The following is a 16,955-nucleotide window of genomic DNA, read 5'->3' on the forward strand; positions in this document are numbered from 1 at the left end:
TTTGCATTTGACTTTATTGAATCTTTTTCAGGGTCATGGAAACGAGATCTGAATTGGCAAGACTTCTCCACATTGTAAATTTCCGATGGGAAAATATTACGAACCCAAAAAAAATCTCTCATTCCGTCGTAAAAGTCTGTGTGTGTCTGTGTGTGTCTGTGTGTGTCGGTGTGTGTCTCTCTGTGTGTTTACATTTCACTTTGTGACATCGAGGAACAGCGGCGGTGACGTTTCACGACGGCCTCGCCGCCCCAACGGTGCATTCTGGGTCCATCCCAAGATGGCTGCGCCCTTGCAGAAGTGCTGAAGAAGTGCTTCTCCGGAGATATTCTCGGGATTGTATGTGATTTCCGCCAAAAGTATCCCACCGGATCAGCTGCTTGGGTCGCTGGTTTGTAGAAGAAGAGCACAGGACCCCAGTCATCGATAAGCGCGGCCGGTGCTTCGCGTGGCTGTGGCAGACTGTCCGTGTGAAGATGGGCCTCGTCTCCAGCCCCTTCCCATAGCGAAGAGCCGTGGGGAGAGGAGCCGCGGATTCCCCTGCAAACACGCGCCCGTCCAACTCGGATTTGACGGGTTTGACATACTGTACAGGCTGTGGACGCTGCCCTACAATTTTCTGACCAGGATTGTTTGTGCCACCGTGTCTGTCATCATCCGGAGGCGGAGAGGTTCCCCAGCCCGGGTAGATAATCCCACAGCACCGAGGTCTGCATCTGCACGCTTCGCTGCCGCCAACAGCGTCATTTCTGCACATCTGCTCTGTGTCACTTATCTCTGTTCCCGGCTTGTGTCGCAAGTCGCTTGGGCAGAAGGCTTAAAATAGCAGCTGAGACTCCTGCAGCCGCCAGGCTGCAGTTGGGGCGAGCTGTCAAATTAGCCGCGCTAGCTCGGCTAACAGTGAGCTAGCTGGCCGGTCGGTGTGGAGGAGTGAGGACTACAGGTGCGCACAGCCCAGAGCTGCTCAGCTGTACACTGCTGCTGCTCCATCATGACAGCACCCAGGGCCCATCTCCTGTCACAGCCAGCAACTGAAACTAGTTGGGCAGCTAGTCAGCTAACAGTTAAGCACAAGGGGGATCCAGGTCTGAGTTTGTTTGGTTTTGATTGAAGCAGGAGAGGATGACTCATAACCCTCATCACGAATGATTTTACCTCTTTAGTTGAAGGTCATGAACTGAGATACTCAGCAGCCATTAAAGTTTTTCAGTCTATAATTTCAGTTTTGTGGAAAGCACTGGCTTGACATTATTAGAGACAGCAATAAGAAAGATTTCTACGGAAACAATCCCCAGAGAAAGGGTTGATAGTTTGACACTTTGCAGCTGCATGACATGCCCTTTATATAGACATTAGGTCAGGCGTTGTATTGCACTGTGCATTATTTATTTTTGATACTCTGATACCAATTTCATGCACAACCTACTTTTTTGTTTAGAAAATTGTTTCTCTTTCAAAAAAATACTTGAATATTTTCACTAACAGTAATCAAAGAACTTTGTCTACATGAACTAGTGTTGATTGGAGAGCTTGAAGTGAGTAAACAAATTTACTACAGCAGTTTGTCAGTGCAATCATGTTTTGGCTTTGTTCCAGCGATATTGGTTGGCACTAAAAACAGTATTGAGTTGTGTAGTTTGTTTTTTCGTTTTCGTTCCACCACCCCATCCACAGATGACACGGCCCTGCAGACAGTTTTTCAGTTTTTGCCTGATAATTAGAACTTCCATAAGTAGCAGAAAAGTATCTCACCTGGTCTCCTCCAACAGATATTTAAATCAACGAATCTAAACTCGAGCACAAATAAGAGTTATTTCAAGACTGTGGTTGAACATGCAGTAGTTAAGTGGTAACTGAGGCAAGTAATTAAACTATGGCAGAAATTCTCTGTGTCTGAGGCAAATGTTGGAAAATTCCACCAAGACAGTAAAGATTAGAAAGAAGGACAGACTTATACCAACAACTTGGCCTACAGCAGTATTACCAATAATCAGGAATCTGGTACAAAAATGCAAGTGATGCATGGAAAGTTCAGAAAGTCTATGTAACTCTGTCCTGATGGTAATACCTATTATCATTACCTGCAGACAAGGAAAACGATCAAGCAAAAAAAGTTAGAATAAAAGAGAATATTGTCTGTCTGTCCATGTCTGAAAATAACCTACTATAGTTTTTAGTTTTTTACTGACCCCAGATGATACGCTTCATTTAAACTTAAAGTCAACATTAATGCTGTTGTGCCCCACTGCTCACTGAAATGCAACTGGAGAAATGACAATCTCTCAAGGGCTCAGTGTTGCTAACAATATGGGAAGACATTGCAACATTTTTAGTCTATCAATTACTGCACATCTGAAGATCTCTGTCAAATGTCCTTGTAACTGGAAAAGCCTGTCAATTAATCATATATATGTGGTGTTACTTTCAGTTGCAGAAGTCTTTCACATTCTTTGTCACTAACGCTACCCTTACCCCACAGGGCCCTGATGAAAATGGACACAGATTTGCTTCATTCGCCGGCCATGGGCCTTGCTGAGGAAGAGGAGGCTGACATGAATGACTGGAAACTTCCCCTTGCCTTCATGAAGAAGCGACACTCGGAGAAGATAGAGGGCTCCAAGGCTTTGGCGCAGAGCTGGAGGATGAAGGACAGGGTAAGTTGTCAGGAATGTCAGGAGGAATTCAACAGTTTAAGGACGTTGAAGGTTGGATCATCCTTCTTATCTGAAATGAGTCCGTCTCAAAGGATTTTGTGTGTAAGCTCACTCAGGTTCACGCTTAGATATGAATTCTTTTGATATTGTATGGTAGCTCTGGTGACTCCTCTGATATTCTATCTACATTTTATTCTGTTATGTACCAGACAGTAAAATGGTAAGAGTTGCCTTTATACTGTTCAAAATCACAGCTGCTTCCCTCTGGTGTGTATCCTAAGCTTAGCTAGCTGGCTGCTAGCTAGAGCATCATATTTACAGTGTAAGAGCAATCATTCCTAAACCACAGTTAACTTTACACCAAAATGTTTCATTTTGGTTTGTATTGCTGCTTCTTCCAAGGAGGTTGTTTACATTTTTTTGTGTGTTTGTGTATTTGGGGGCAGATTTAGACTGAATTTGATGGACCAGAAAAGAACCAATAACATTTTGGACGTAATGGCACCACAGTGGAAAGGTGACAGAGTTCGTCAGTTGCTGTACCCAGCTTTCATTGGTGCATTAAGGGCTGTGCTTGGGATTGGTCAGTTGGACATTCACTGGTTCTGAACTTTTTTCAATTAATTACAAGGCCAATCAAATGCACTAATGCTACAATCTGTGCTGTGAGAGGACATGAGTCTTTAAATAGCCAGGACACAGTGGCAAATCACTGGCCACCGTCGTCTTTATTATAGTACCGATTCATTTCATTCTGCTGGAGGCTGCCCATGCCACGCTTTGACAGGAGGACCTCAAAGCTTTCGTTTTCGCTCATGGGTGGCTACAGTGTGTGTCAGCTTTGGTAAAGCTGTTGTTTGATCCACTGTAGCGCCACCAACCTGGTGATTTCACTGCCTTGTGGCTACAGAGCTGTACAGCTGTAATGATGGCAAATGTTGTGTAGTCATGCATAACCCTCACAAACTCTGCACCAAAGGAAAATTCACCACCTTGCTCTTGTTAGGACATCAGTGGAATTACACCGCAGTGACTGTGTCAGGCTTCAGGGAGACATTAAATGAGAAGGCATCATTAAGTGTGTGGCCGCTATTGATTTAAAAGAGGTGAGAGGGGCTGACTGGAGTGGGCGTTCCTGTCAGAAAGTCAAGCTAAATTGGCTGTGTAACATTTCATTTTTCATCACTTAATTATTTTCAGGCCATAGACCCTCATTTGTACACTTGTAAGAAGAATATGTCCTTTCACTTCTGGCTAAGAGAGCTGGGTCTAAAGAGAGCTCTCTCTGTTTTCAGCGGCCTGGTGTTGAATCAATCTTTTAAGGTTGCAGTAACTGAACAAAAATGGATTTAAATGCTGTTTTTCTGTAGCGTCTCATATTTTTCGTCAGCTGTTCATGGGTGATCACATGCAGTGTTTGGCTAGTAACTGTTTTGTCAGTTTTAAATTGGCAGACGGGATCTGTAGTGGTTTTGATATTGAGCGATTTGGAATGAGAAGAGTTGAGCCTAGTGAAAGACGTGTGGAGTTTGAGCCTCAGAGTGGGCTGTAAATGATGTTGTGCACTGTGGGAAATCAGAGATCTTGCTCTTGGAGACTCTCGCTCAGTATGAAGACAGAGAAAGAGGGGGAGACTGTCCAATTACAAGGCTCACTGGTCGAAATGGTGCGTTGATTCCCCTGATTCCCCTGTTGGGCCAGTGACAGATATCAAGTCGTGCATGTCTCTTTTTGCAGTGTGCCTTTGGTCACGTGGAATCACGATAAGAGCGTTCAGATATATATGTCAAGTCCAATGTCTGAGCTCTGAGGTACAGAAAAGTTTCCTCTTTATAGATTAGAAAGATATTTAAATACCCTGTCTGATTAAGAATGAAGTTTTTAACTTTGGTAACATGATGTGTTTTATTCAATGGGAGAGTCAAATGAACAGATGCTGTGACTTGTGTTTTGGTTTAATTTCACGCTGGTGCTCGAGGTGGATATATTAATGAACAAACTTAAACCTTGACCTGATCAGATAAGGACAGAATAGGCTTTGACTGTTATTGATCTGTAGGTGGTTCAATGGTTTGAAGCCTGATGACTCACAAAGAACATTTGAACTGATTACACGTTGTAACTAAGTCAGAAATTGGAAGAACAACGTGTATGTTGACATGATTAATAATAATGTTTTATACAGATATTTGGAGGATTGAATATTATACACTGTGGACCACCTTATCAATTCTGTTTTTTGACAGAGATGTTGGAGCGTTTTGGAGTTGGTTTTTGGAAGCATTACACAGTGACAACTCATTAAGTTGTAGTGGAGTAACGGTGCTGAAAGGTAGGACATTATATAGGCAGAGTGAAAAGTCATTGTACCTGGATATCGTAGCAGCTGACACTGTCAAGTGTCAGGATGGCTTTTGACTGTTCCACAGCATTATTATTGTATTATCAAACTGGAAAACACTAAATTAATAATAAAGATTAAGGAACTTATTAAATCAAACTCCTCAAAGCCTGCCAAAGCCTATTACTTTAGTGTTGTATATCCTGTAGATAAAAAATATGTTTGTGCCTCAGAGGTTGCTTCAACAGTATTTTTCAGTTTCTTTATTTTAACGTCAGTGGCATAGTGGCAAAGTCATTTTTTCCCCTAATTACTGCTGTCTTTAATAAGCAGAAACAGGCCTTTTGACTGAAGACATTTTAACCAATGTCATATTAAAACAAGTGCCACTGTTTGTAATAACCAATAAGACATGACAGAAAGTCAGCATGCACAATCCATTGACCTCGAAGATGAAGGAGCTGAACAAAATAAAGACATTATTCATTTTCTTGGCAACACTTGGCAACACGCAGCTTTTATACTGACGTGTCAAAACGTCTGCAGTGGTAAAATCCTGCTTGATGATGTATATTAAAATAAATAATTTAAATAAATTCTCTTTAGATTTGGGCTTAATAGATATGCTGTTTCATCCAAAACACCTATTATCGAGAGAGCTTGTATACTATTGTGAATAACATATAACCTTTGTCAGTGCTGGATATGAATTGACCTACCTTGCATGCAACTTTTTTTGTCCCCTGACATTATGCTTAATAGTCCCCTGTGGAGCAGTGAGCCGTGTGACGTCAGAGTAGCTTGACGCAAATATGATGCAAACTTTAGTACTTCCAAAACCAACACTGTAGCCACTTTAGAAACCCTGCCTGCGTCCTGTCTCCCTCTGATGCCCTTTTTTATCGGCCCTATATTTTACACAGAAATATAACACAGAAATTGTGTTGTTGGGGCTTATTTTTCAAACTGCCTGTATTGGAGGTGACTTTTTTTAGTGTGACGATTGATCAGATTCGATTAGTCTGGCACTAGTAAATGGACAGGCATTGTGCAGAGACAAAGAGGGACAGTGTATTGTTTGTACAATAGACAATAGTTGGACAGCAGGACATAAAATATGATTTGTGCTGCTTTGGTCCACTAAGGGAGGTCAAGGTGCTCTGCCCTGGACAGGAAGTTTTTAAGTAGTATTTTTAGTATTTTTGGTGAAATGTAAGCAGAAGAACACCCTAACTCATCTATATACCGAGGATGTCATCTAAGAACTGAATGTAAGGAATTAACATCTACAATGTCTTGAGGAATCCAGGATATGAAGAGCGTCCAGTGTTTGTATAGTGCATCTAATAAAGTGGCAAGGGCTTGGTTTCATGTAGCTGACCTGATCTCTGATCATGACAAACCCTGTAGCCCATCGTACAAACAGTGGCATGTAAGCAGTTTACCTTGCTTTGTAATCCCTGGTTGTGTCAGTTAGGCAAGTTCTTTTCCCTTTTTGTGAAAGTTCTTAAAACAAAAGGCAGAAAGTGATGGGGATCTACACGCTGAAATGAAAGTGGAAGAAAGCTGACTCCGATAATGGGATAGAGGATGCATTCCATTTATTCTACATCAGTACAGATCAAATGACCCAAACTAATCTACACAGTGCAGCGCAAAATCTCCACCATGGCAACACAGTCAGCTTCACCCAATCATACATTTTACTAATAAATTTCACACAGAAACAGCAATAAGAAACTTGCAAACTTGAAAACTTATGAAGAATAATAAAGTTAATAAAGGCACATACAAGATCACAAAATCAAGAATGTTGTTGCCACATTTTTTATACTGTAAGGAAAAAACCTGTTTGTATATGTGTCATGTAGAGGTCACATGACCAAAGTCAGACGAAGACTCACAGCTGGGACATCTTAAACCAGACACAACACACTGAGGCTTTATTCAAACAAGGTGTCACTCCGTCCTCCATGGTGTCCTATCAAAACATTTTAGTGTATCCCATTAGTGGCCTAGTTCGTGCCTTCATTTTCCTGGACGCCGGCAGCACTATTGTAATTATCACAGTGATAGCACATTGTTGTTGAAACACTCTGTTACCAGGGAATGTTGAACTGTCAACACAGTTTGTTACTGTGTGTGTTTGTCATTAACAACACCACCATCTTGGATTCACAATAAGCCCCAAGCTGTTGCTTTTTTGCAAGATTTTAAAGGGGTTTGAATGGTGACTTTAGTTAGCATTAGTTAGCACTGCCTTTCAGCAAGAAGGATTCTGGGTAAATTACCCAATGGTTATTTGTCTCCATATTCAGTTCTTTGATAGACTGCTTAGTTACCCAGGGTGTTTCCTGCCCTCTCCCATGGTCAGCTGGCATTGGCTGACCATGGGTTAGTTCAATTCAATTAAAATTATCAAAGCAATTTTTATTTGATTATTTAATTGAAGCTTTTTTTTAAATTAATTTCACTTGCATTTTACGGCATGCGAGTATTGACAATGCACATTGTTTCTGAATACAGTGGTGCTATATCTTAAATTATTATTATTATTGTTCTTTTTTTTTTGATAATCCATTATTGGGTCAAAACCATTTGTCATTTCTGTCAGTGTGAGCTGCCATGGCTGACACCATCACCACACCCAATGTACTCATTTTTTTTAACATCAGGTGGTCAAACGCATCCATAGGATTTTCATTTAAGTTTTACTTGTACATTTCCACGCTGGTTTTCACACCCGCTGTGTTTTTTGCCTTAGGAGTAACGAAATCAATAAGTCATCAATACCCAAGCTCATGTAATAATGTGGAAATGGGGCAGGTGGTCTGCGCTGCTTTGTCTTCTGCGTCATTAGTTGAATTCAATCAATGTGCACAGTTCATTAGGCAGCATATAGACTTTCAGCCACGGAACAGTAATTGCATACAAACAAAACATGTTTGTACAGAACATAATTACATGTTAGTGATTTTTAAAAAAATCTTTGAGTTATGGCTGAGTTCACTATCGTGAGCAAGTGGGGGAACAGCAGCTGCATTTTCAAAGTCCCCACCCTGCAAAGTGTCCTTGAGACAAGTCCCCAAAGAATAAGATGGTGAAACAAAATGCAGCTCTGGCCTTGGTCTGAACTCTCTCAAGCTTCCGTTGTTCATATACTTGTAACTTTGATTCTTGTACACCTTTGGGATTTCTGGATTTCCAAGAAATCACAGTTTTATCGAGCCCATTAGTTTCAAAGATCTGACATTGGTCTCAGTTTACATCATCTTTCATTTCCTCTTTGTATTACCATAATGAGCAGAAGGCTTTTATTAGGAATGAAGATTAATGTAATGTAATGTACAATAACACAGCTGGTCTTCTGGTAGAGATTGATATAGAGGGTTTGGGAAGTGAACTGTGCCATGTACAAAGTTGTCTGAACTTGTAAGAGGAGCCTAAAATGGCCTCAATTTGTCCTGCCAGCCAACCTGAATCACCATCTTATGCTCTTAATGTACATTTTCTGTATTGATTTAGCTTTTCAAGCCCACTTCTTTATAGCCAGTGTCAGAGGCATGTTGTTTTGCTGTTGTGAATGACGAGTTGATGACATTGTGGCCTTTTTTTTAAATAAAGTAAATAAATTAAAACAAAAGAAAGGGCAAGTGAAAAAAGGTTGCACACTCAAATACATTACAATATGCTCATCATTATATTGGAAATTTACATTAATAGATAATAATAATAATAAATAAATCAGATCAAATTGAAAACCCCTCCTATGCTAGTCACTTTACGCAAGCCTCTCAATTCCTGGGGGAACACAGAACAGAGCTAGTTCTTTCTCATTTTTAATTTTGTGGGAGTACTTCAGGTTTTTTAAAATAGTCGATTAAAGGAGCCCATATTGAGTGAAATGTTTGGGTTGACCCCCTGATACAATATTTTATCTTTTCTAACTTGAGAAAGAGTATCTGGTCTTTCATCCAAGATGCAGCAGTGGGTGGTTGTGCTGACTTCCACTCCAGCAGGATTCTTCTCCGGGCCAGCAGAGTTGAAAAAGCAATCACATCCTTAATTTAATTTGTTATTTCTATACCCTCCCCTGGGACTCCAAAGATTTCCATTTCAGCACTAGGTTGGATATTTTTGCTAAAAGCTCCAGATAGCGTTTGTAATATAGTAGACTAAAAGTTATGCAGCTTATTACAGGACCAGAACATATGGGCCAGGTCAGCCTTAGCTACATGGTAACGTACACATGCTTCCCTGATATTAGGATAGATCCTAGAGAGTCTAACCCTGCTGTAATGAATTCAGTGAAGAACCTTAAACTGAATTAAGCCTAGGCGAGCACATGAGGTTGACACATTTACTCTACCTAATGCTCTATCCCAGGTTGGATCACAAATAACTATTCCAAGTTCTTCTGCCCAGTCTGCCCTAATCTTATCAAGTGGCACCTTATTAAGTGATGTGATATTTTCATAAATATTTGAAATAAGACCCTTATGATGGGCAGAATTTGCAGAATAATATCTATTTCTGTTTTATGCAGTAAGTTTGGGAAGGATGGGTTAATAGTACAAACAAACTAGTGAATCTGAAAATAGTGCTGGAGGTTGAATTTAATGGACAATATATAGAGATCACTGAATTTACTTAAGCCTGTTTTTTTTCCACTGGATAAAGACAGGATCCAATTTGGCTGGGAGGAAGATGTGATTATCACATATAGGACCATACAAAGAGAGGTCCGTCAGATTAAAATTTTGTCTGAATTGTGACCAAATCTTAAGAGTGGAGATTACAACAGGGCAAGAAGAGTACTGCTTAGGAGAGAAGGGTAGCTTTGTGGTAACTAGAGCAGTAAGCGAAGATGATATACAGGCGACAGCTTCTGAATGGCACCAGTTGACTTCCGGTGTTTAGGTCCAACTGTTTTTTGAATGTGTGCAGCCCAGTAATAATACATGAAGTTGGGCAGGGCCAACCCCCCTTCTATTTTGTGCCTTTGAAGGAGCACCTTATGAATCCTGGGGTGTTTATTACCCAATAAAAATGAGGATATTGATTTATCAACTGATCTGAAGAAAGATTTTGGGAGGAAAACTGAAATGCTCTGAAATAAACAGTGGGCAGTTTGGCGCCTGGTTAAATGAACCTTTACCTCTGTATGTCTGAAGAATCTGGAGATATGATGAGTATCATGATAGATACTGTAAACATAGTGATGCATGGCAATATAATTTTAGGAAAAAGTATATAGTATAAAGAATACACCATACAATGCATGAAATCTGAGTTAAAGAAAAGGTTACTTCATATTGAACAGGAGTGAAGAGAAACCACAGCACTGACAGATGTTTTTCACTGTTTCCCCTAGGTTGAGAAGTTCCTTGGGTATCACAGCATGTGACCGATGTGCTTGCCCAGACTCATGCGGTTTATAGTGGGAGAGTGTAAACTGGGTTATTTCCTGTAGTTCCAATACACAGATGTCCTCTAAATGCCATAGTCCCCACTAAACCACTGCAGCGTACTCAGCTCAGATGTGTGTGATGATGTGTGCTTGTTTATCTAATTTACCAAACCGTTTAATGACTGTATTGGACTTTGGTGTGAACTTTCACATTCTGTAGATCACATTCATCTTCAGTGCCTTCTTTGTTGTGGAAGCCAAAACCTCACATTCAGTGGCACACACTCTGCCTCACAATGTGCTGCAAATCACCTGTTCACACACACAGTTTACAAAAGAAATCACTGGCCCATACAAAGTAAGAATAGTTGTTAAATTTATGTGGACTGAATCTGTGGGGATGGCATAAGTAAGAAGGAATAATTCATTCAAAATGTTGAAAGCCCCCCCCCCCCCGCAGTCTGTGTGTTGCCCAATCTGCACTTTTTCTGTTGTTAATGTAAATTTCATAATGACTCCTCACTCCTGGAAGTGGAGCAGCAGAAGTGCAAAAATCACTGTCCCTTTTTTTTTTTTTTTTTTTTTTTTTTTTTTTTTTTTTGGGGGGGGGGGGGGCGAACTAAATATGCAGAAGAGTTTGTTTGTAGAACAGGACATTTATCCTTTGCTGAGGGGAAAAAATATGGCATAAATTATGATTTTTTTCCCCCCCACTTTTCCAGGCTTCTCTGGCTGCTTGAGAACCAACTTGCATTTTGTCTATTTGGCCAAAGTAAGCCTTAAAAGTAGCTGATGTGTCCTATACCTGACCTGTTGCCTGGAGTGAGCTACGACATGCTTGGAGCAGATCAATGCTCTCCACCATAAACTTCATTTATTGCAGGAGTAACAAATGAAATAAACAGGGACCATTGATTGACTTGGGGGTGGGGTGGGGTGGGGGGGTGGTGGGATGTATGGGAGTCTTAAAAGGGCACAGAGGGAAAGGACTGGAAAGTCCCCTGGAGTCCCGTGCAGTCATTAATGAGAGGACTACGGCAACCAATTATGTGCATAGGTTTTAACAGGATGACATGCACCCACATCATCCCTCTTTTTTTCGTCTTCTTTCACTGTTTTTCTAATTTCTTCTTATGTTTGTTTATTTATTTATTTAACACAGCAAAGATGTTTTCTCTTTATTTTTCTCTTCCTCTCCTTCTCTCCATCCTTTGCATATAGAAGACTACTTTATGAGATTATTGGAAATCCATGAGGACCAGAGCATGCTTGTATTAGAATCTAATTTTGTTTAGGCTCTCCTCTTAGATTAATGCTAATAGTCAAATTATAGTCCAGGGCAGCCCATTTGATGAAGAGCTACTTGTTATGGTTCAGAAGGTGCTTTGTTCACAGCGGGAATCCTGATTTATCTGTTATCCTGCTGGGCTCAACTCTCCCTCTTTCCTTCTATTCACTATTTTTAACTCCCCGGCTTTGCCTTCCTTTTAATCAAATTCAATTTCATTCATTTTTGAATTGTATTTATTTAAAAGCAAATGTGATGAGAAATACCTACTGTAATTTCTCCAAGGTGTCCAACAAATAGGCCAAAAGTCATTTAAAGCAACAACAATTCTCAGATGACAATCGGTTATTGTTACTTCACACAAATAGTTTCTTTTGTCTGTTTTAATAATCTTGAAAATATAAAGGTGATTAATATAAAACAGAAGTCAATTGATCGCCTGAGGGAAGTTATCAGTTTTATTCTTCTATCCCACTGTGTTGCCAAAACCTAATTTGTTCTGTGACTTACTGACTTTTTTAGTTCAGTTAAATTCATTAATATGAAATGAGACCTTTGTTACGCTCACTGATTAGCTTGAAATAGAACTGCTTTCCAACAGAAAATTAATTGGCAACTATTTTGATGTTGGATATATTGTTTTGTCAAAAATGTAAAAATTCACTGCTCCCTGCTTCCCAGAAAAGATAGTTTCTCATTTTCTTTCCTCTGTGACGGTCTGCAGAGTATCTTTGGGTTTTGGATTGTTATACAAGACAAGACACTGGATGACACTTTTTGAGATGTTCTTCTCTCATCTCTTTTTGCTTACTGATATCAGATCTCAAGTGCCAATCCAATGTGTGTGTATGTGTTTGCATGACTTGCGTCACAATGATTAGCTGAGCTAGCCAGGGTCATAAAAACTAGAAATTTTGCAATGTTTAAGAAAGAATAGTATGAAATCAAGTCAAATATTAGGTCTGGTCTGGCTCTGTATAGAACGGCATCTTGGTCTGAAACCTGGGCCTGGACTACAATTGATCATGAAATCAAAAACAAAAAAGAACAAATAACTGAGAAAATATGGATCAGTTGCGAAATTGTGACAATTAGGTGTAACTGTAAATTTGGGCATAAAAATGTTTGAGAGAGTGTGAGAGAGCGTCAGTTTGATTTCTCTAAAAGAGCCAGCTTATCTTTCTAAGAGAGTTGTCCTGGTTGTCTGTTTTGTTAACATCAATGTTATCTTAAGAAGTACACAAAACTAACTGACTCCATAAAGTCTAAGGTCTGACATTTTATTCTATGATAGGAACTAATGCAAGCCACGCAGAGATTCAGATGCCATGTTCCACCCCCACAAAGAGCTGGAGCAGAGAGTCACTGTCCCTCATTCATCTATATTAGTCTCATCCAAACGATCATCAATCATTCCAGCTGAGTCTGTGTTTTTGTAATGTTTTCAATATAAAAGGCTTTCTCCAGGATACTAGTACAGATTGCTGCCAGTGCTGAAACAGAACAGATGCACTTACATGCATATTAAATAAGGGCTAGTGATACCATTGAACTTGGTCTCTATCAGCTTTGAAAAAGAGCACATTGTGTAGTTATACATTTAATTAACTCATTATTTTTTACAAAATAAATAAATGGCCAATAATCAGATGAAAGGGCACACAAGCACGGAAGAAAAAAATAACCAAAAGTCAAACTTTGAATAATTAATGAAAAGGACAAAATCTGAGAGTCCTTTTCTTATTATATCTGCCTCAGAGGGGGAACTTATTGTGTTCCAACAAGGGCTGAATGAAAGGGAACAGGTTGAAGAGCATGGTGAACACCCAAAAACCATGCACACACATGTTTCTGGAGATACAGACTAGTGAAAAATAATGAATAGACACAGAATATGATTGAATCATAATGAAATTATATTAATATATTAAATTGATATTATATCCTCATTATTTAACATGACTGTGAAATTCCAACTATATGTCATATGCTGTATGTTGAAACAGGTTGAGCAAGCTCCTTGCTCATTTATTGACAGAGACAATGTGAGGTGAAAAACTAAGAAAGTCTCTCTCCCACACAGTGACACAATGCCCAAGCTGTTTAGATGATTCCTGTAGTCCTGTGGAATAGAGTTGAGAGCCTTTACAGTTGGAGTTATTGGACTAAAGTTTACTGTGATTTGATATGCTATTGTGAGACTGCTTCTCTTTTTGTTTTTGCAGACGTGCCTATAATCTTGTGTCACTTGGTGTCTTCTACTATTTAAGGTTGATTATAGGAATGAAAATTAGGGCAAATTTCTCAGTGAGTACTATTCAGAAACTGAGTGATACCTTATTTAGGAAGTGGTGAGAATAATGCATATGTATATTTCTGGTTTTATGTGTGCATATAGTCATCCTTTCAAAAACATCTTCACCCTTAACACCTTTACCACCCTAATATGCCCAAATAGTACTTGCACTTTCAGCAGAGTTCTTTACCTGATCTGATTGCACTTTGCCTTATTGGACAGATTTAGTACTTAGTGCTTACACCAAGGTCTTCTACAGAAGTTTTAGTGCTGTCTTTCACTTTAAATTTCTGTGGATGAAAGCATCTGCTGAATAAGAAAATGTAAACAGTGTTGGAGTTGTTGGGGAAAAGGTGATTTGAGAGAAAGAGCTATGAAGGAACTTTCTCCCTTTTAGTCACATGATGAGCAGGTTGTTTTGTTAGACAGTGGTTCACGGTTAAGCTTCAATTATACCTGATACTGTCCAGGAGGAGCCACTATTATCCTCTGTCGCTAGGGAAACCAAGGTCTACTAGATAAGCATGTAGGAGAAAGCATGAAACAGAAAACTGCTCATATTTAGCTCCAGACAAGCGACAGCGAGGGAACACATAAGGGGTAAGTAGGAAAAATAAGTGACTATATTCACAGAGTCTTCACATATTAACATCGAGAATATAAATTTGATTTACTTGGCCGCAGAACAGAAATAGACTCTAATGATGCTTTGGAAAATATATACCGTGTGGTGACATTCTGCTTTGAAAACCTTAGACACTTGAATGTGAACTCACAAGCTCACAAGAACCCCAAACCCCAGAAACTTTGAATCACCTCAATTACCACATACAAAGGTGTGAAGTACCTCAAAGATTGAGGCACTTTCGGCACAGATAGGTGTACGTCTGACCTGAGCTAACTCAGAACAGAATTACCAGAAAAAAGGTGTTTGTTCTGTCAACAGAGGATCTGCATCAACCCAGTGTGAAGGAAATGTTGAGACATTTGGACAAGATAATGGGAAACACCTCAGGGTGCAGACTAAAAAAATATCAGCAAATACTATCAAGTGCTAAATAAGCAGTAAGAGCACCCTTTAGCTTCCACGCAGCTTGATTTTTTTCATTGACTTTTCTGTCACTTAGACTGGAGCTGTGTGTCAGGGGACATTGGATCGTTGTTGACAAAAAGCCTCCAGTTCTTTGAAGGATTGAAAGCAGTAAAATCTTTGTCCTGTTAAACCTGACTGAGTTTTAGATCTTCTGGTTGCTTAGACCATGGCAGAATTTTTTCTGCCTTCTAGTGTTCATGAGAAGACTGTTGACCAATGAACAGTTATGTATATTGTTGATTGCATTTAACAGTACAATTACTTATCCAAAGTCTTGCTATAGGCAATATAGGCAAATGTATAATCAAGACATGAGATGAATATATAGTCAGGCTGAACAACCTACACTATGAATGTTTAAATTATCTATTCAAAACAAAACAATTCAATGATTTGTATAATTAGTTAAAATTGATTGTGGTTGTTCTGGATTGTAACCTGGACTAAATGATTGACTATTTTATGGTTTTACTCACCTTTTCTGTCCCCATGGGTCTGTTTATAGCATATAGCTAGATTAGAGATTGTTTCCTCATTAAATGCCCCCCCTCAGCCTTTTTTCAGTAGGGCAGCACTAGATGGATTATTATGATTTTTGTAATAACCTAGGTAATTACCAAAGTAACTCAATTTCATCTAGCACTAAAAGCAGTACTTTTTAATGACTGCATACCATCTGCCTCAGCTGTACTTTTATGTAATTGTAATTGGCAAATGTTAGCATGCTAACACAGTGAGACGTTGAACAAGGTAATCGGCATTTTAACACCTTCTGCATTTGCATTTTGGCAGTTGCATCTTGGGTGGTTAGTGGCTCAACATCTTTGACACATTTGCATCACTTGAAATCAATAAGCACCCTAACCCTTGGACCTTTACACAGACTGCTAGTACTGATTATCCATTGCTGGAAAAAACAGTTTTGTCCTTCCATTGTAAAAATGCTGGTGGTCTGATCAGTAGCCAATATTATGTCTTGTCAAAAATATGTCTTGTGCTAACGTTAGGATACAATACAATGTCTTCAACTAGGTAATTTATACAATTAATATTATAGCATTGTCACTGAGTGCTGTATGTTGGCGTACTGACATTAGCATTTACTTCATATCATGGCTGTTATTAGCTGCTGCTATTATAATAGCTTTTGAGAATGTCATGTCAAAGTAAGCTGTATAAATTTCCACCTTAGTTTTGTTTTCAGTTTCCTAGGGGTTTGTGTGCATGTAATTGTGTACATTTGTTCTCATTTGCCAGGAACAAAATAAAAATTGTACCAATTGTGCAGGTGGGAAAGGGGTGAGAGGTCAGGAGGTCAGGTGGAAACAAATGAGATGGTGCGTTGCAGTGTCAGAATGTGTCTGGATGTGTGTAAATGTTGAATCTTGTCATACTGTGTCCCACTAGCACACTGACCTTTTACTTGGTCAGTGGGAAAGCACAGGGCGCCTTAATTACCCTTGCAACAACAACAATGCCGCTCAGCAAGGGATGTCACACAACCCACTGTACACAAATGTATGGTATATAGGTCTGCATGACACGCAGTGTCTGGCATGATCTGTGAAAGGTCACTTAAGACTATTAAATTGACCTACATGTAAGTGTTTGACATGTGGAGACTAGAAAATTGCTGTAGCTCTAAGTACATGCTCAGTTTGTGTTTTTTAACAACTTGACAGAATATATGACATGAAGTAAAGTTCAAAAGAATTTTGTTTGACATGACAACAGTACTGCACATTAATGTACAAAAACCAAATTCTTCAAAACCATGCAACTATCAACTTTTAGAAAAGAGAAGTTGGCTATAACGGAAAATTGGGAAAAGTCCACCATTTTTGTTGATATTCAACCTCTCAGTTTTGGACCA

The 16,955-nt window shown here is 39.4% G+C and overlaps 1 protein-coding gene across 6 annotated transcripts in view; it reads left to right on the plus strand.

Annotated features, from left to right (window-relative positions):
* Positions 1-269: 269 nt before the first annotated feature.
* rptor (regulatory associated protein of MTOR, complex 1) overlaps positions 270-16,955 on the plus strand; it is a 157,931-nt gene continuing 141,245 nt past the window's right edge. For 4 of the 6 annotated variants that reach the window (XM_029498876.1, XM_029498908.1, XM_029498899.1 and 1 more), the window contains exons 1-2: positions 270-708; positions 2,480-2,654. In XM_029498876.1, coding sequence (XP_029354736.1) covers positions 2,487-2,654 — 168 coding nt within the window. In that variant the 5' untranslated portion in view covers positions 270-708; positions 2,480-2,486. Of the gene's footprint in view, positions 709-753; positions 944-2,479; positions 2,655-16,955 lie in introns of those variants that run through there. The other 2 variants (XM_029498884.1, XM_029498891.1) reach the window with 2 other exon arrangements.

The sequence above is a fragment of the Echeneis naucrates genome, chromosome 1 (assembly GCF_900963305.1).
Source record: "Echeneis naucrates chromosome 1, fEcheNa1.1, whole genome shotgun sequence".
NCBI classification, from domain to species: domain Eukaryota; kingdom Metazoa; phylum Chordata; class Actinopteri; order Carangiformes; family Echeneidae; genus Echeneis; species Echeneis naucrates.